The sequence below is a fragment of the Pholis gunnellus genome (genome assembly GCF_910591455.1).
Source record: "Pholis gunnellus genome assembly, chromosome: 14".
Classification (NCBI taxonomy): domain Eukaryota; kingdom Metazoa; phylum Chordata; class Actinopteri; order Perciformes; family Pholidae; genus Pholis; species Pholis gunnellus.
Window position 1 is genome coordinate 19811390 of NC_136541.1, and position 18390 is coordinate 19829779.

General features: G+C 42.1%; 1 protein-coding gene across 3 annotated transcripts in view; it reads left to right on the plus strand.

The window, feature by feature from the left end:
• Positions 1 to 18390, plus strand: part of LOC306705867 (catenin delta-2-like) — a gene marked incomplete at both ends in the record, with an annotated part of 121564 nt that overhangs the window by 38502 nt on the left and 64672 nt on the right. For all 3 annotated transcript variants that reach the window (XM_079172730.1, XM_079172731.1, XM_079172732.1), the window contains 2 exons: positions 12373 to 12407; positions 14663 to 14779. In XM_079172730.1, the coding sequence (XP_079028856.1) occupies positions 12373 to 12407; positions 14663 to 14779 (152 nt within the window). The remainder of the gene's footprint in view (positions 1 to 12372; positions 12408 to 14662; positions 14780 to 18390) is intronic.

Sequence of the window (18390 nt, forward strand, 5' to 3'; positions counted from 1 at the left end):
ACTGTCCTCGTCTTGAACACAATGTCCTCTGCGCACTTGTCCCAAAGGGAGGTATTGTCTATTGACAGTAACACGTAGTCATAGCTCTTGACAGGCTCAATATTTGGGCCCTTGATAACTGGAAAAGGGGAGGGAGGAGATGTGGAGAGCGTCGGCCCACTGAAGTCTGCCCACTGAAGTTTGCACACATCAGCTGTTGTTTGCTCGGCTGAAAAAAGATGACTGATCATGCCACTCTGCGAAGTCCTGAAGTGCTGCTCTCTCAGACTCTTTGTTGTCGTGCAAAAGGCTGGGTTTTTTTTGGGAAATTTGCTTCGAATGCCCGCACAGCAACCACGAGAGAGAGATGTAACACCGTCAATCATTTCTTGACATCGTGCTTGTCAAGAGATATTTCTATCCGCATGATCGGCAGCGTGGGAGAGATTATTAATCTCGCCGAGAGAAAAGTAGACATGGAGAGATGAAATCTGTCTCTGGGCAGTTCTGGAAAGACCGTCTGGTCTCACACAGAGAACCAACATGTCCTCCCCCCCTTGCTTTCTCGTTTAACGTCTGGCCCCGAGTCAAGATGGCCGCCTCCCACACTGGCAGTCGAGGAAGTCAATCTGACCAATTTAGTGGGTCACGGGAGACTTCTGCTCCTCTCTGTCTCCGACCATTTGTTTCGGAGCATGTGGACAGGGCAACAGGAAGGGCGAGCTGCGCCTCCTCCTGCTGCGCTCTAATCACTCGCCTCAAAGGGTCTCGTGTTTCCCTCTGTCTGGATGGGCTGGGAGGAGGGGAGGGAAATAAAAGTCCCTCCCCCGCCTCGGCTCAATTCCTGCACATCAGACCCAGAGGAAGACTGATATCTACCGTCACCTTCACTGTCCTCGCGCCAGCTTTGGCAGCTCACGCTGAGCTTTTTTTATTAAAAAAAGGAGCAGGATTTCACCAAAAAAAAAAAATATATATATTATCGGCCGCAGCCAGACACAGAGCTTTGCATTCAGTTGGTGTTACTTTCTTTTTGGTTGATTGCAATCTGCTGCAGCATTGCTGGCGGCCAGCATTATTTTATTTAGCATTTGCTTCCACACAAATTGTCCTTTCTCCGCTCCGCTCTTACCTTAGCAGGGATGCACGTGCTCTAGCAGATAAGCTCGTCGTGTACGAGTAATCGGACTTGGTGACATTGGAACGAACACACATACAAAACGTCGTATGTGTTCCAATCTCGTATGAGGACCCTCTCTGCTGCGCATTTTTGAAACACATTTAGGAAATGTCTTATTTTCAAGTTTTGGCCTAAAAAAATACACATTATTTCCCTCCTTTTTCTGATCAGGCACCCCCTGTCACCAAGACGACGTTGTTCCTCAGAGCCTTCTAAAAAGCATTTGATCCATACAAAAATGATCCACATGACCGTTTCCAGTTCAATGGAACCGTAAAGCTGTGGGACACTAAACCGTGAGCTGAAACGCACTACAAAGCTGCAGATCCATGTGATAATTCACATTGTTTTCACGTCGTCTTGGGATACGTTATTATTGTTATTATATGGAACCCTGTGGAGTCTTTGACCATGAGCATTTTTTTTTTTTACAAGTGTGTTTGTATCACACATGCATGCACAAGAGCCCACTGATTCATAGCTGGTGTCGCTAACGTGCCAAGAAATGCACCATCAAAAGCGAAGTGAAGAAGACTGACAGCTAGCAAACACATGGACAATGCAAGGTTTTAAATATCTAAAGAATCGGTTTTGAAGAAGTTTTAGTAGAAGGATATGCGTTCAACTTATTTATTAAACCCCCGAAGACACATTTTTGTAGGAAACAATGTAAATACAACTCTTTTTTGATAGTTTACACAGGAACTCCGCAGGGTGCCTTTAGGGTTTGATTAAGTTAGGACAACTTGGTTAAAGTTGGTGCTGATTTTTTCTTTATGACTTTTCAACAAAATAAGCCTACAACAGACAAAGTCGTTTTTTACTTTCACCAAACTTCATTTAAAAAATATATATATCAATAAAAGATGCTTCTCATCTTGCAATTTCGCACACACTTCTCCCACTCGGCTGTGGAGGAAATTGGTCGTGCTGCCCTTTTTAGTTGCGACAGACTTCTAGATAATAGTGTCACAGTTAATAAAATGTAAGCATGGGTTATTTTAAGGGTTGGACGAAAGGACCAGTTTTCCTGTTGGGATGAATTTACTCATTACACCATCCGGCCATGCATTATGCACCACGCAGCCCCTACTCCGGGTAGCAATGTTCAGCAGTCTCCCCATGCTGTTGACATTTTCAACCCGTTCAGTTGTCTCCCCTCTGGAGATATGAGACACAGACGAGTCACATATTACCTGGACAAAGCAGCAACAGTTAGCCATTGTTCCGACATAATGCGCAATTAGGTAAAACTCAGGTGACCGGAGCAAGATAAAGCACGTAGTTACAGAGCGCGCCCCGGGGTCCTCCGTCTTCCAGCTCAGACAGAAATTAAAGGTCCACAATAGGCGTCCTGGGATGTGCATGGGCCTTTTTCCCCCATGGCTAACTGATGGACTGTCTGACTGCAACCGATGCAGCAGGGAATTCATGCAGGAGTCCCGTTTTTTTTCAACAATATCAGTCTCCGTCCTTGCGTGCGTTTATCTGCATTCTCTCAGATTCTACAATGTCAAATGTGTCAGGTTGTCTTGTAACTCACACCTTAAACAGCTTCCGAGTGCCGCTCAGGGCTCACCTTTTGATATCACATGCTCCGTACGGACTCCTTTATGTCTCCAAGCTGGTCTTAAATCAGCGCTCTTATATTAAGAGACTGACTATCTGTCTCATGTGTAACTACTGGCTTTCTGTGCAGTAACAGGTTCTTGTTGAATTGTTTTGCTGATTCTCGAGCTGCTTGCATCTGCTGCCAAGCAACATTAGAGGTCTGTATCTTACGTCCAGAACATCCCAGCAACAACATCACTGACTCTGGGAGCAACTGACTGTAGATATCATTTTGAAAATGATTTAAATGATCAAACATTTTGCAGCTGCTGTTGTTCTAAGACCAGCAGCAGGAGTATTAATCATAAGTCTGTTCCATAGACTTTGCATAAAGATGGATGACATGACAGTGACCCAAGAGTGAAACCAAAACATCTCCATCGCCCCCTGGTGGCTGGCTGCAGTATAGGTCATAAACCCCGCCCCCCTCCATGTTAGAGGATGGGACAAATTAAAAACAATCAAACTAGCCCACACCTCAAGTGCATTTTTCCTAAAGATGGTTTCTGACATTCAAGTTCTTGTCCCTCTGATGTATGTTTAAGTGTTCATTTTTCCATATAAAGGGGGCGTAGCATCACGATTGACAGCTGTGATGGATTGCTGCCCTGAATTAAGTCACGAAGCACAGTACCTAGAGTAGGAACGTGCAGGGGAGCTTCAACTTTAAATTCTCTGAATTCAAACATAAAAATCTGTATTATAACGATCTTCATATACAGACTAACTGTAAAGATCTTCTACAGTCTGTAGTTCATACAGTCACTCAGTGTGTCGCTAGCTAGTTTAGCAACATTTCCCCCCATGACGATATATAAGGTTAGCCAGACGACGTATCTGAAACGCGAATCACGAGTCTGTCTAATAGAACATCAATTTGCTCATAAATTGTGGTTTGTTTGGTTAGTTGTTGTATCTTAACAGCTAGTTATCACCGCGCAAACTCCGGCTCCAGATGTGCAAGATGGCAGCTCAAGTATTTGTTTCTCGCTTTGGGTCTCGAGACTCGAGTGTATATTTTTGTAGGATGGAGAATCTGACAAAAGTCACCATAACATCGAGCCAGCTAATATCAACTGTATGACTTGTTGTTTGTGTGGCTTACAGACGAGCTGTTTGATATGCTTCCTGCTCCCACAGGGATCACCCAGCGAATTATTGGTCTCTTTGAAGTCATTTCAGCTTCCGACACTGCCTATCTCGTGCCGCATTATGCGCTTTCCTGGAGCCTCTCACAGGCACACTGCTGTCATTCCAATTGCAGGAAAAACACGAGTTGTGATATTCTGCAGCAAACCGGCCTCTCGAGTAGCAGGTGAAACACCAGCTCCTGCCCTAGTTTAGGATCATATCCTGTTTGTCATCTACACTTCTTGAAACAGAATAGCTTGGTTATTACCATAGCAACAGAGTTTTACACAACAGGTGTTTTTCATGTCTCATGGATTTTCTGCCATTATCAGCTACTTTGCATTCCCATATTTTGGCTTATCTGTGTTGTTGTAAACACACGGTGGCATATAGCCTTCATGTGGGACTTGCAATGGTGTTTCTTTCTTTATATTCAGGGTTTTCCTTTAATTTCTCCCCCTGTATCTATTTAAAATGTACAGCATCACAATACCCCAACCGTCCGCCTCATTCGGTATTACAAATGCATTTCAGAGTCAGAGTGTTGTCTCAGTAGAAGGCAGCAAGAAGAGGCATCACTCCCAAAATTCATGATTATGATAAACCAAAGTGGAGCGGCAGTGATTGATGATCAGAGAAATGAAGAAGAGAATGAATATCGATGGGGCTTCTGGGGAATAAAGCAAGTCTGCTTCTCTTTGGATGGTCAAGTAAAACTTGTCACAATCTAATGCCTTCGCTTTCATTTCTTTGTTGTTTTTTTGTTTATGGGTGGCTCTATTATCTAACAGCTCTGTCTACAAGAGGGCTGGCCATTGTGGTCAGAACAGATAACAGATAATATGTTGCGCATAGAAATAGATGGATTATGTGGCCTGGGTTCAGAATGTGTTTATTGGGTGGATGAAATGACAGGATTTTCACTGCTATCTCTGGCATTCGCTCTTTTAAGCCCCCCTCATTGGATTTAGCAGAGCTCTCGTTCTCTGTGTCATGCTCTCTCTCTCTCTGTATTATATTCCCACTTTCATTTCCCACCTCTCATATGTATCTCTATTGTTCTCCGTCTCCCTGGTCTGAGTATCATATTCCCTCTCTCCGTCTCCCTCTTCCCATTTCCCTGCTTCTTAATGCAGCGGACCAGTCGGTGAGAGCAGCGCTTTAATTTGTGACATTACCCTTTTTTTTTTTTCCTCTAGGAATAGCACCAAATAGCCAAAGTGCGCTCTTCAAAGCAGCCGAAAAATATCAGGTCTCAATGTACAACAGGAGTCGATCATTATTAGAAATTACGGGGCATTACACATCCCATCTGTTCTTTGATCCGACTGAAATCAACGGCTTTAACAAGTGGTGCTTTTAACCCCAAAAATGTAATAACTGCATTCAAGTATTGCAATAGAGAGCTTTTACCTGCCTTGCTATTTACCTGTTTTGAATTAGGCTGCAGCTCAAATTGGCCCCTCATCTTGACATGTATATTCCCAGTTATTGTAAAGATTTGTATTATAGTCCTGAAATGGCAGAGGCCAATGTGTCATAATGTCTAATGGATCAAATTTGTGGTTAAGTAGCATCAGGTTTTTATTTTAGACTCATTTGCTTGGTGGAGCTCCAGGAACATTGGCAGCCCCGCAAAACTAAATGTCTGTCTTTTTATATATTTCGAATATAAGCTGTTCGGTGAATTTTGGGGAATTAACATTAGATGAGCCATTAAAGGTTACCATGACGTATTTAGAGTAAGAGTTTTCTATACAGCCACTTTAAGGCCCTTACACATCGGGGACACAACGAATAAATGAAACAAAAACCCATCAAAACTATCCGTACTGGCAGCGACGCCAATTGGCCAGAGTTTCAAACCAAAAGGCATGTGAGGATGTTACATCCGTTCATTGGTTAGATGTGTCTGGGGGCACCAGTAAGAAAATACACAAAGGCCCAAATGTCAAGAAGGCAATGTACTTCCTCACCAGACCAGGTCGGGCCTCGATTTATTCTCTGGCTAACTGCGATCAACTGTTGACTGTTGCCGTTATTGAATCAGAAACTATGGAGGAAACAAATATTGTAGCCGTAGAGACCGGACAAAACGTATAAATGAATGTTTATAAACCATATAGCACAAACAATAACGAGGCTGCCATATTAACGCAGGCACATTATGTTATATTCAGAGTTGATGGAGCTGCTACAATGTTAGCAAAGCCTAGCATTCAGACTTTTTCCAAATCGGCATCCTTATTTTGTTTTTTCGGCATCACTTTTATCCATTTATTGCAATTAAATCACAGCAGAATTGTTTATTTCGTGTTCAGCTGTAGTAAACCAGCCGACGTGTGGCTTGTTAGATACGGTGAATACACCTAGATGAAATCGATGATTCGCCTCCAGATGATGTTTTGAACCCAGACAAGACAGCATTTAGTTTCCCGGGATATCTGGGACTTCCACACTATGTGCAAAGCAGCAATAGTGGTTATTTCTTCCATGGTTGGTGGTGGAAATAAATGGCTTAGTTGATAATGGTTTCCACAAGCAACTCCTCCTCTCTAGCGCATCCAGCATGAATTGCGTGAATGCCGCAAATAAACACGAATGATCCCACAAGTACACTCCCGCGAGTAAGGTGACTCAAAACTTTGCTCAGCGCATGGTGTGAACACAGCGTAAGCCTTGTAGTTGGGACGGATCGCGTTCACACCACAAAAGAACCGCTCCAGAATCCGTTTATGACTGAGCAGAGACAACTTTCCTAAGGGTCTAGCTGCGGCCTTTTTGTTTTGTTCCGTATGATAGTTGTGTTTGGTTCTGCCAGAACAAATTGTACCAACCAGAGTCCGAATCCACAAGATGAAACTTTTGTGGAAAATTTTGGTTTGAAAATGATAACCTGAAACCCATATTTCTGAGATATACGGTGTCCTTTACTTGGGATTATGCACCATGTTTGGATTTTGTGAATATCAAAAGTAGCAGTGATTGAGTACAATAACATGTTAGATAGCATCAACAGTGTTTTATTTTAATTCATCAATGACATCTACGGCCTTTTTTTTTTTTTTAGCCTTCAAAGGCAACAACTATAGCGCTGATCCCTTAGCAAACCAGACTCGAGGGCTGTTTTGTAAACACACAAACTAAGCCACACATTCACACGGCATTATATCATTAGCGGTGATGAAGTGCCACGGCATGGCGTGACCTGTAGCAGGCAAGTTGATCACGCCGTCAATTAGTTCTCTCCCTCGGTCCACTAATTACGCTGTCACATCCCATTGACGCGCCGTAGAGATTCGACTAGTGGGGAAAACAAACAAACAAACTTTCTGTGTTTCTTGGGCCAAGAGGTCAATGAGCTGTTTCAGATACTGAGGTCTGATGAGATGTACCTGGTGGCCAGAAGGAGGAGGAGGAGGAGGAGGAGGAAGACTGCTTGTGTAGCCAGAGAGGCGGGGGGAGAGAAAGGAGAGAGGAAGGGGAAGGCTGCGGCTCGGTTGTGAGGGATGGCAAATTGTAACTGGTGGATGGATTTCCATGAAATTCTGCACAGACGTTCATGATCCTTAGAGGATTAAACTTTGGTGATCTGCCGACTTTTCCTCTAGCGCCCACACCACGGGGTTGACATTTGTGGTTTTGAGTGAAACAATCCAACAACTATTGGATGGATCTCCATGACATTTTGCAAAAGACATCCGTAGTGCACAGAGGATGATTCTTAAGGACTTTGGTGAACCACTGACTTTTTCATTGTGAGTGAAACAACTCAACAGCTACTGGACTGGACTGCCATGAAATTTGGTACACACACTCTCCTGTCCGTGTCTAGATCAATTGTAAAGACTTTGGCAATCCTCTAACTTTCACTGTTGCGACATTATCACGTCAAGAGTCTCTAAGTCTTGTTACTTGACAGATGACTGAAACAATTATTTGAATATCAAGATGGTTGGTGATTACTTTATTCTACTAGCTTTGGCACTAGAAGATATATATCAAAAGGTTGAGCCTCTTCTGATGAATGGCACGCACCCTGACTCTGATTCATGATCCAATCCAACTGATGGAGGATTGTTCTGCTCCAATGTAGTCTAGTTTAGCCTATTCTCCTCCAAGATATATGTGTTATATCTGCTCTTCTCTCCGCTCTTATCTGGTTTGGTCTGGCGTGTTTTGATCTCCCCGATAATGCGAGTATATGCCTTTATTTCCCCCATGCTCAGGCAGAAATCAGAACCCCTCCGGACTGCTTTATATTCCAGCTACGGCTCCTGTTGATGTAACCACTTGATGATAACGCCACTCGGCTTCTTTTCCTCACAGTTTCCAACGAGGTCTCTACGTGAGCACTCGGCTTGCATTTAGTTTGAACTATATCACATTGTGGGCATTGGTAAATAATACACATTCGCCTTTTCTTTGGGGGCATTTTCAAGAGCACCAAGGCAACATTTTGACACCAAGGAAAAGAGCGCGAGGACCAGTCCGTCTTGCCCTTTAAGAAAACATTGACTCAGCCTCTGACATCAGCACAGACTAGTGATAATAATCCTCATCATCCTGCCCCATCCGAGGTGTGTGTCTTGATATAAACACACTCCATCCTCCAAGACACCCAGTTTGTGTGATGCATTTGCCTCCTTTATAGCAACTGTGTGTGTGTGTGTGCACATGTGGGGGTGTATTGTTTGGTATAATAACGCCTGATGAATGAGGAGTCTGCTTTGCTGACTGAGGATCCCATTAACATGTAGCACTTGGCTCCCCCTCGCAATCCGTCACACACCACACGCACACACAGAATGGGGGTAATCAATGGGATGATTTAATAGCATCTGTTCTTTGTCCCCTGGGGAGTGAATAGCATTCATCGCTAGATTTAGCTTTAGAGGCTTTGGGTTACAGATATGGAGGATTTTGGACCAAATTGCTTATTATTTTGAATCGTGTTGCACTGTTGACAAGAGAGAATATTGCAACATGATAGTCATCGGTCAATATTGCCAAAACACTGTTGATGAGAGCCTTGAATCATAGCTCTTTTTTTTCAGCAACGGTCTTTAAGGAATAGTTTCACATTTTCGAAAAGACACATATTAGCTTTTCCTACCAAGAGTTATATGAGAAGATTGATATGGAGAGCGGTATCAGAGCTGCTTTAGCTTAGCATAAAGACTGGTACATAGGAGTTGGCTAGTTTAGCTATGTCAATAGTTTTAAAACTCAGCCCGTTAAAACACCAACTTCCCTGGGCTTTGTTTACATAGCTGGTTCGATGGCACGCGCATCAGCGCTGTCATCACTGTTGACGTTGTTAGCCTTGTTAGCACCGTTAAGTTAGCTGCTAGCCGTCTCCATGTGAAGGCAGTAGATACACTTTGAATTCCCTATTAAGCACCTTGACTTAGTGAGCTTTAGATGTACTGGTAGTTGTTAGTGGGTATTATCATAACTTTTAACAGACCCAGGCTATCTTATTTTTCTTTGTTTTTAGTCTAACCTTATCACTTTTTGGTTCTTGCATCTTATTCTATTGTCTGGGTGAATACTCGATTCTGATTGGCTGCAGGGTCAATTCCTGATAATAGACACGTACTAAGTAGTAGTTCCGGTTAAACTCTCTGTTCACCATTTTAAATTAATGCGCTGACTACATTTAGTAAAATAGATCTTAGTTTACATTTGAAAATCTAATTTAAACATATTACAAGCGATAGTCTCTTAGATTTGATTTGCTATTCAACTCGCTAACGTTACCCCGGGCTGCTGTCGACAGTACTCAGGGTCCCTCATTTATTCGTGAAAATCTAATTATAATTTGAGGACAATGACATGACTGGATAGCTAGCTTGTCCTGTTGTTAAACATACTATGAAATTATATTCACGCTTTTTCAACCGTACGCAACGTTATTGACTAATCTTGCAAGCGGAACGATAGCTTTATGCTAGCGTTATGCTAGTCAATATTTCGGTAATATATTAATATTGATTTGTGGACCGTGACAAGGCTGGGTAGCTAGCTTGTCCTGTTGTCAAACATACTGTATATATGCATACTGTATATATACATAATGTTTTTAACCGTACGAAATTGTATTGACTTTGAGTCTTGCTAGCATAATGTTAGCTTCCTGGCTTATACCTGAGCCAAAGAGTTGAGCTGAGCACTAGAAATATCTCCCGCTGGCAGATCGTATGGTCAATGGTCTGTCCTATTTACTGTAGCAGTGAACAACGTTTCCATTGCCTCATGGGGTGGCAATGATTGTTCCAGGAATTAGCAAAGCGTCAGGGCTACCAGAGAAAAGGACTGAATGGCTTGAGAAAAAAACGTTACATTTTGGTTGCAAAATGCCTAAAAATACAAATGAATGGTCTTATTTGTTTTTCTTTGGCAAGTGATCGTGGTGTAAGCGGAATAATATCAGGAATCAATAGTCTTCCTGGAGGTTACAGTCACATATGCCACACAGACCATAGGAGTGGCAATGCTTTTTGTCATCTAACTTTGCAATAAGGCACATTTTCCAAAATGTCAAACAATCCCTTGAATCTGGGCTGTAACAGTTTTTAGGATTCCAAATCAAGCAGTTTTTACAACCATGCAATCGAAGACATGTAAATGACAACTCCACCTCCATAGACAGGGTGAGGGGGTTAACCCTGCGGCCCAGGAATGGTAAAAGACGTGACTATAGCAGTGAACAGTATTGAACATGTGTCAGAGAAGCTCCAACTGGAGGAAACACCCTGACTAACAATTCACAGTTTGTGGTTGCGCTGGAAGGATGCCATTTGATTGAAAAATATTGACTTTGAAAAGTTCTGTTCCACAATATAGATATGTTTCTTCTTAGACATTTTGGCACCTACTTCACTCTGTATTCTTGCTTCATACTCTTTCCCCTAAATGAGAGCAAGTGAGTGTAAAAAACTGGGGAAACTGCAGCACATCAGCAATAGCCAATAGCCAAGATAATTATGCAAAGTAGCACAATCGATTCTACTTAAAAAAATGTTTGGCAATATCTGTTGCCGTTTTTGTTAATGAGCATTTTAATCCCAAGATGTTCCACCGTCAGTTGACAGTTATTGACAGTTAAGGCAGTTATTGAGCTATTTAGAAACTGGATGACTTTTTGATTCATGTTTCAGGTGCCTCAGTCGTAGGCCCGCTGTGTTGACTGTCAGACAGTATAGCAGGTACATTTGAAAGCAGCATACTCACCATACGGGGCTTGGGGATGAGAATCTAGTGGAGCTGTATATTGGGTATGACAGGGTCTGCCACTGTTGCAGACTGCTGCTGCCGACAATCGGTACGGGTGAAAAGGCATAAGGAAAGCTTGAAACAGTGGGTGAATGACATCATCAAACAACTGCTAAAAAAATTGTCACTAATTGAAGTACCTGAGGTTTATGTTATGCACCACCCGTCATGTCAAATTCCTGGTATGTTCAACATACCATGGCAATAAACGGTTCTGATTCCGATTCTATGTTGTGCCGTTAATGCCAAATTTACGGGAATCCACTGAAAAGAGTTGAGTTGTTAAAAATTTGACAAAGTATATCATGATCCCAACAGGGGATGCAAAAAGAAGTCTGATTGTATGGAAGTCTATTTGAAAATGACTCTACTTCGCACTTGTTTTATTCCCTCAGTAAACATTGTAAACATGAGTTTATGGTCTCAATCTCTAGTTTCAAGTCTTCTTCAATACAGCATGATGTCCATTTAGTAAATGATGGTCCTTTTTAGAGTCAAATAGATCATAAAGTGTATTATGCTTTAGGGCGGGGCTACTGTGATTGACAGTTCACTGCCGCTACCAGAGCCATACCCGGCGTCACTACGTCACTCCTCCACAGTCAAAATATGGTGACTTCTGTTCATCGGTTGCAAAAAATAACATGGCCACGGCCGTGATCCAAGATGGCGACGGCGAAATCAGCGAACTCGTGGCTTCAGAATGGCAGTCCACAAACCAATGGGTGACGTCGCGATGACTACGTCCACTTCTTACATACAGTCTATGGTGTTAACTTTGTGTCGTAATGTTCCAAAAATGATTGATTCATTTTTTACTTCAGTCATGAATCTGCTGAAGTAATAAATGAATGAAAAGTTATGTGCACTTACATGAGATGGTAGATTGTATTTCGGGTAAGTTGGATGGTATCCTTGTTTATCTAAAAAAATCTGCCTTGTTTGTAGCCTGACAATAAAATCTTTTGGAGTGTATCTTATTGGGTTTGATAAATGACTCGATACATATATAAGGTTCTCACCAGATCACAGACAGTGATATCAATCTCTTCAAACCATTTCCTGTTTTATAACAATACTTTATAGGCGGGAGGTGGTTTGTTATAGTGTTGCACCAACAAACAAAACAGTGAAATGTCGTTTTTGCTCATATTTCTAATCTTGTTTTGCCGTCTGTTGTTTGTCTCTCGCAGCTCAGCAGATGAGAAATTCCGCTGGAACAACCAAGGTAACATTTCTTCTCAAATGCTCTCAAATCACACACTCTGTCTGGCGCTCTATTGTGTGCATTCCCGGCACTGCACATTGCTGACTGTGCTTTATTATATTGGTAGCCATTGTAAAAAGAAATAATAATAAATCCCCCATCATGCTCTTACATTGTATTAATGCAATCCTGTCAAATAACTAGTTTGGGCTGCAGTGTTTTAAAATGCTGACTCAAACTCACTCTCCGTATTGAATTTATTGTAAATAAACAAAAAAGGCTCGCTCTAACAGAAAAAAACTTTCAAATCGCCTCAATCCTTCTGACAGCTGAGTAAAGGTCAAACAGCACTTGCAAATAATTCTGAGTATTTAGTTTAACGTGTTTGCAGAGCAAGATGGGAATGGGTTTACCATAAAGCAGAAAACAAGAATCAATGAGTGCGAGGCCTTTTAGGTGATTTGAAAGTCAAATGAAGACACCTCTCGGGGCTTGACATCTTCTTTGACAGCACTTTAGTTAAAAAACATCCACCCATGCCTGACACCTAGGTCACTCTCTCCCCCTCCTTGTCAGCCGAGCAGATTGATTGCCTGAGTGCAGGGTTGGCGACCTTTGCCAACAAAGCGGCGACTAAAGGTCCGTGGTCAAAATGTTTCATACCGACAGGCTTTCTGCGTCTGCTGCGGTCTTCATCCGTCCGTTGCACTGAAGTACCGACCACCGGTACTTTTTTCTCTGTCACGAAAAAGAGAAAAAAAGAAAAGAGGGAAAACTCTCCCTTGCTCCAATCAGACTTGTTTTGATCTCGGCATCGCTCACAAATCATTAAAAACCCATCGCTTTTGGATCAAGCAGGTTTGAAAATGAGTTCTGGCTGGAAAGGCTGAGAGTGAATGCGGCGTAACGCCGCAGACAGCACTGAATTGGAAATGTTTCCCCAACAGCATCAACATCATCAGTCTGCAATCGCGTCATTCCAAGTCAATAAAACCCACCTCCTAAATCCACTCAAAGGGCCTCTGCTTTTACCATCTCTCTCTCTCTCTCAATAAGAGATTAATGTTGCTCCTCAGACTCATTTGTAAGTTGTTTCCCCCTTGGCAGCCCTCTCTAACTTGGAAGACACCGGGCATGTGCCTGGCTCTGGCAGACAAACGGCCTGGTATCTAAGTACAAGGCGGCGCCTCACAGACCTAAATCCTGGATTTGTTGCTGGATTATCAATTAGGTTTTATATACCCTTGACCCAAAGGGTCATCCTCAGACTTTACTTCGTGATCAGACACAAGTGGGGCCGCTTCTTTGGTCGCTAATCAGCGGCTGAATGAGAATGAATTTGAACTTACATGTTCTAATTGTATTTCAATGGGTGGGGTGTGGAAAGGATAAGTAAAAGTTCACAATAGTCCACAAATTCACAATATTAACTCAAATGATCAGAGACTTAATGTGCGGATTATTGTAAAGACAATAATGTAGTTATGTTAACCCCTTGAACCTTTGGCTGTTTTGCTTAGTTTTCGCTTACTGTTCACATTCTAACGACATTAACACTACAAGTCTATCAAAATGATTTGGATATTTATTTGCCTACATGTTTTGAAAGCGCATAAACTATCCATTTGTGAATAGAGATGGTTTCCAAGCATTCCATGGTTGTTGATGGGACATTCTGAGCAAATTGGGCATTAGCATTTATTAGTCATTTTGTTTTTATTTCCAAAACCCTATCCTGGACAGTAAGCATTGCTAGCTTAGCACTCCTTTTGTTAACCTTCATTTCTTTGGGGTGAACCTGCACCGCAAAATGTCATGCTGCATTAGTTCTCCTGTGCACAGACAACAATCATTTGATTCTTTGATACCGAAAAGAAAAAAAAAATCAAAACATGATAATTACGCGACATGATGTGAAAGTCTGTTTTATATGATTTCTAAATGGATTTATGCATATCTATCCTCAGTGTAAGCCATGCAGATGTTAGTTCCATCATCTGCATGGCGTGTGTTTCCATTTCCATTATGAGAATTATGTGTTTTGGGAAGAATTGTGTCATTTGAGTTTACTACTTCTATTGAAATAGCTTTCACACAGCACATATTCTTCAGTTAATTTGTGGAACCACAAATACCCATTTTTGCAGGTATCCCCTATCGGGTACGTCCAGCCATGAGCGTGGCTAAAGTCCCAACGTTGCACTGCAGGTGGCAGAAGAAGCTGCGTCTTTGTTTCAAGTCGTGTTGTTTTTTTCTTCCCATTTTCATTGATGCAGATGGACAGAAGGACATCGAGGAGGAGCTGACGACAGGCTTGGAGCTGGTGGACTCCTGCATCCGATCGCTACAGGAATCGGGCATCTTGGACTCACAGGACACGTCTGCAGGAGACAGTAAGGCCAATGTTATGACGCCGAGGGTCCCGAGAAGGATAGCGTAGAAGAGAATAGATCAAATGCAATCAAAGACCATGGGATGGATATTTTGCAGCGCTGGAGTCTCAAAGTCTTTTTAAAGAGTGGACAGTCCTTCCTTGAATAAACAGTGAAATAAAGACAATTAGATCTTTTTTTATTACATTTAATCAAGCCTGTGAGATACATTTTTTCACTCAAGCACTTGTTCTAATTAGGATGTTCTACCCAAAGGCTGAACAAGTGGTTGTCTTTCATTAGATTTCATCACATCTTCCAAAAGTGCTACTTGGAAAAATATGAAATCATTTTAAGTACAAGTAAAATGGATAAGAGCGGTGATCAATTTGTCTGTTCGTGTGTCTAGCTTTATTACATTTTTGCTTTGATGTGAGGGTCACATAGCCTACCTTTCCTTTGTCTGTTCACCCACGGTGAATATTTATGCTCCATGCTACCAAAGACATTTTAAATCTTTAAATTCATCCTCTCTTTCTGTGCTTCATGTGATCTTTCCCAGGTTTTGGCTTTCAGACCTTTTGAAAACCAAAACGCAGAAGCTTTCATAAACTGGATATATTCTGAAATGGTAGTCGAGCAAAACTGAACTTAATTCATATTGCAAATTTGTACACCACTTTTAGGGCGACTGTGGCTGAGTGGAGAGCAGGGCCGTCTTTCAATCAGAGGGCTGGCGGTTCAAACTCCGGCTCAGGCGCCACTGGTTGCATGTCGATGTGTCCTTGAGCAAGACACTTAACCCCAAAATTGCTCCCGTAGATGTGCCTACGGTATGATAGCTCTGAATTGTAAGTCGCTTTGGATAAAAGCGTCAGCTAAATGACTGTGATATAAAACTGCAGTAATAGATTCTAGCCACTTGGGGGCGTCGAAAAGCAACAAGGACATATCAAGTTCTAAAGCTCATATGGCAAACATGCTAGCAAGAAGTTTCCTTTTTATATTTCCAGCAAACTCGGAGCAACATTAGCATAAATTTGAAGCCAATGAATACAACTCCAGTACTTTTTTACTCTCCCTGCTCTGTTTTAGTTTCCACTAGAGATTCTTGTGTGGATGCATAAATCATCCACCCGCCACCCACAAAAATTAATTAATTCCTCCGATTCATTTAGCTCCCCCTCTCCACTAGACCTAGGTTATGTTGTTTTTTTAAATTATGTTTTTAAGTCTGTTGATGTATGACTGTTTTCTTCAACGATTAATTTGAATGATTAAAAGGCTGCTGTCAGTAATTGTAAAAGTTTCCATGCACGCAGTGATGTCAGTGCAGCAAATAACGTGGGACATTTAAGCAGCAAAACTAAAAACTGTAGGCTAGTTAAAGACTTGACAGAGGAAACCTACATAGACATTTGGCTTATGAGATAATTCATGAGGTTACGCTGCTCTTCAATGTGCGTAAATGTGCACGCCATCACCAGACAGCAGCTCTGTTGTGCTTTCTGCTATGTTCACATTTTAGAGAATGTAATAAATGTGATGCTTTTCATTAAAGAATGTAATTAATACGATGTGTTATTTCACCCCACTGGCAACCCGTCCGCTATTAATCAGAATGTACATTTTTTTATGACCCGAGCCGCCCGATCAGTAAATTAACCACGTTGCCCGTTAGTGGTGCAGCGGATCATAAAACTCACGGTTCGGATCGGATGGCGGATCAGAGTCACGGATCAGATCAGCACAAAAGAAAAAAGGGAGAAAATATAACTATAATATATGACTAAAGCACATGACTACAAAATGCAAGTATTACACTGTAAAAACACTGTAACCCAATCACGTTGTGCGGAATGGCCGTATGCAAAACGGGGATCCTAGTAGTTGGTCAACTGCTTGCATACATCTATTGAACCTTTTTTTTTTTTATGTGTTCCAACTGACGCAAATTTGCATCGTTTACTGGCAACTGTGACTTTTAAAGTTCCACAGCTGTTGTGTTTCAGAGTGCAAACTAGTTGTTTATGAGAGCTGTCGGTGAGATCCTGAACAACTCCCCGTGACTCCACGCTCATCTTTTTTTGTGTGTGTGTTCGGTCCCAGGGATGATACCCATGTCTCATGTATAGGCGACCCCATGGGAGAGCGGTAGCTGTCAGGAGACATGCAGAGTCATGCCAGTAGTTTAAAATGCTAATCCATCCTCGCTGGGGTGTCAGCTGGCCTGCTGTTCACAGGGGCAGAGAGTGGAGGCACTCACACACACACACACACACACACACACACACACACACACACACACACACACACACATGCCAGTATACTACACAGGCACATAAAGCCATACATGTGCATGCATATATAATAACACATGAGGCATGAATCATAACCAGGCATGAATAAAAACCCAGAAGAGCACAGGCCTGCATCCATACTTTGTTTATGCACACACGAAAAGCACTGGCAGTTACACACGTGCATGCAAAACTAGGAATAGTAATTCTGTTTGATGTTTAAATAACAGTTATGTAACCGACCACCTGACTAGTCCAAAAAAAAAGAACTAAAGTGCAAGCAAGAGACAGATGGAGAGAGACAAAGGGAGATATGAGAGAGCAAAATCACCCAAACAATGTAGCTTTAAATGACTCTTTGCTAATCCCTTACCCCCAAACATTGATTGTGAAATATTGATTGTCCAATCATAGCTTAGCAACTATAACTCGGCACAGCGTTGGATTTCTGTACATGTCAAAGTGGTGTGCACGGGGCTGTAGGAAGAGAGATACTCTGTATTGAAGTGTAGGAAGGGTGGTGTCTTTTTTTTGTCGTCATTTCCAAACCTCAAAGCTCAAGAGCAAAGCTGAAAGGAATGGATTATATAAACAGCAACGGTTAGCATATCCAGGCAACTAGCTTATCACCTCACCGCAGTAACAAAGTCAAGGAGCACGTTAACTTACTGGCATCAGCACCTTTGGTTTGTGGGGGTCACAGGCTATGTTACGAAAAAAAAAAATGAATAATAATATTCATGAACAACACATTAACTGTTTTGGAGCTGGTCCTGCATGCTATCAGAGTTTAGGCTAACGTTAGCACTCTGCGCTGCTCTTCATTGGATTTGGGGAAGTTTACCTCCCATTCAATGTTTACCCCAAGACAGCGTCACATTTGCCAAACGGTAGAAGCTTTTCTCTTGTGTCATCAAGTCAAACAGGGTCATGTTCAAAATAAATGATCATTCCTATTATACATGAAACACAAATATGTCTATAACCGTTGGTGAATGTCGCCGTCAACTGCATGATCGAAAACCTTTTATAGGATTCAAAATGAGTCAGCTGGAAACATTTAAAAGTCAACCAGATACAGTGTTTTTTTACCAACTCTTGGACATTCTTAATCGGCAAACTAGCTACAGCTGGTAACAACTACAAGTGAATGTTGTCATCGGCTGAAAATAAAATTGACAGTTGCAGACTTCAGGCCCCTTCAGGCCCCAGACGTCTGGCCCCTCAAAATGCAGACTGCCCGATCATAGCCTAGCATAGTGCTATGACATAGCCTAGCATAGTGCTCGGCTATGATCGGCTCTGCACCAAAGACTCTCATGCAACTGTGTC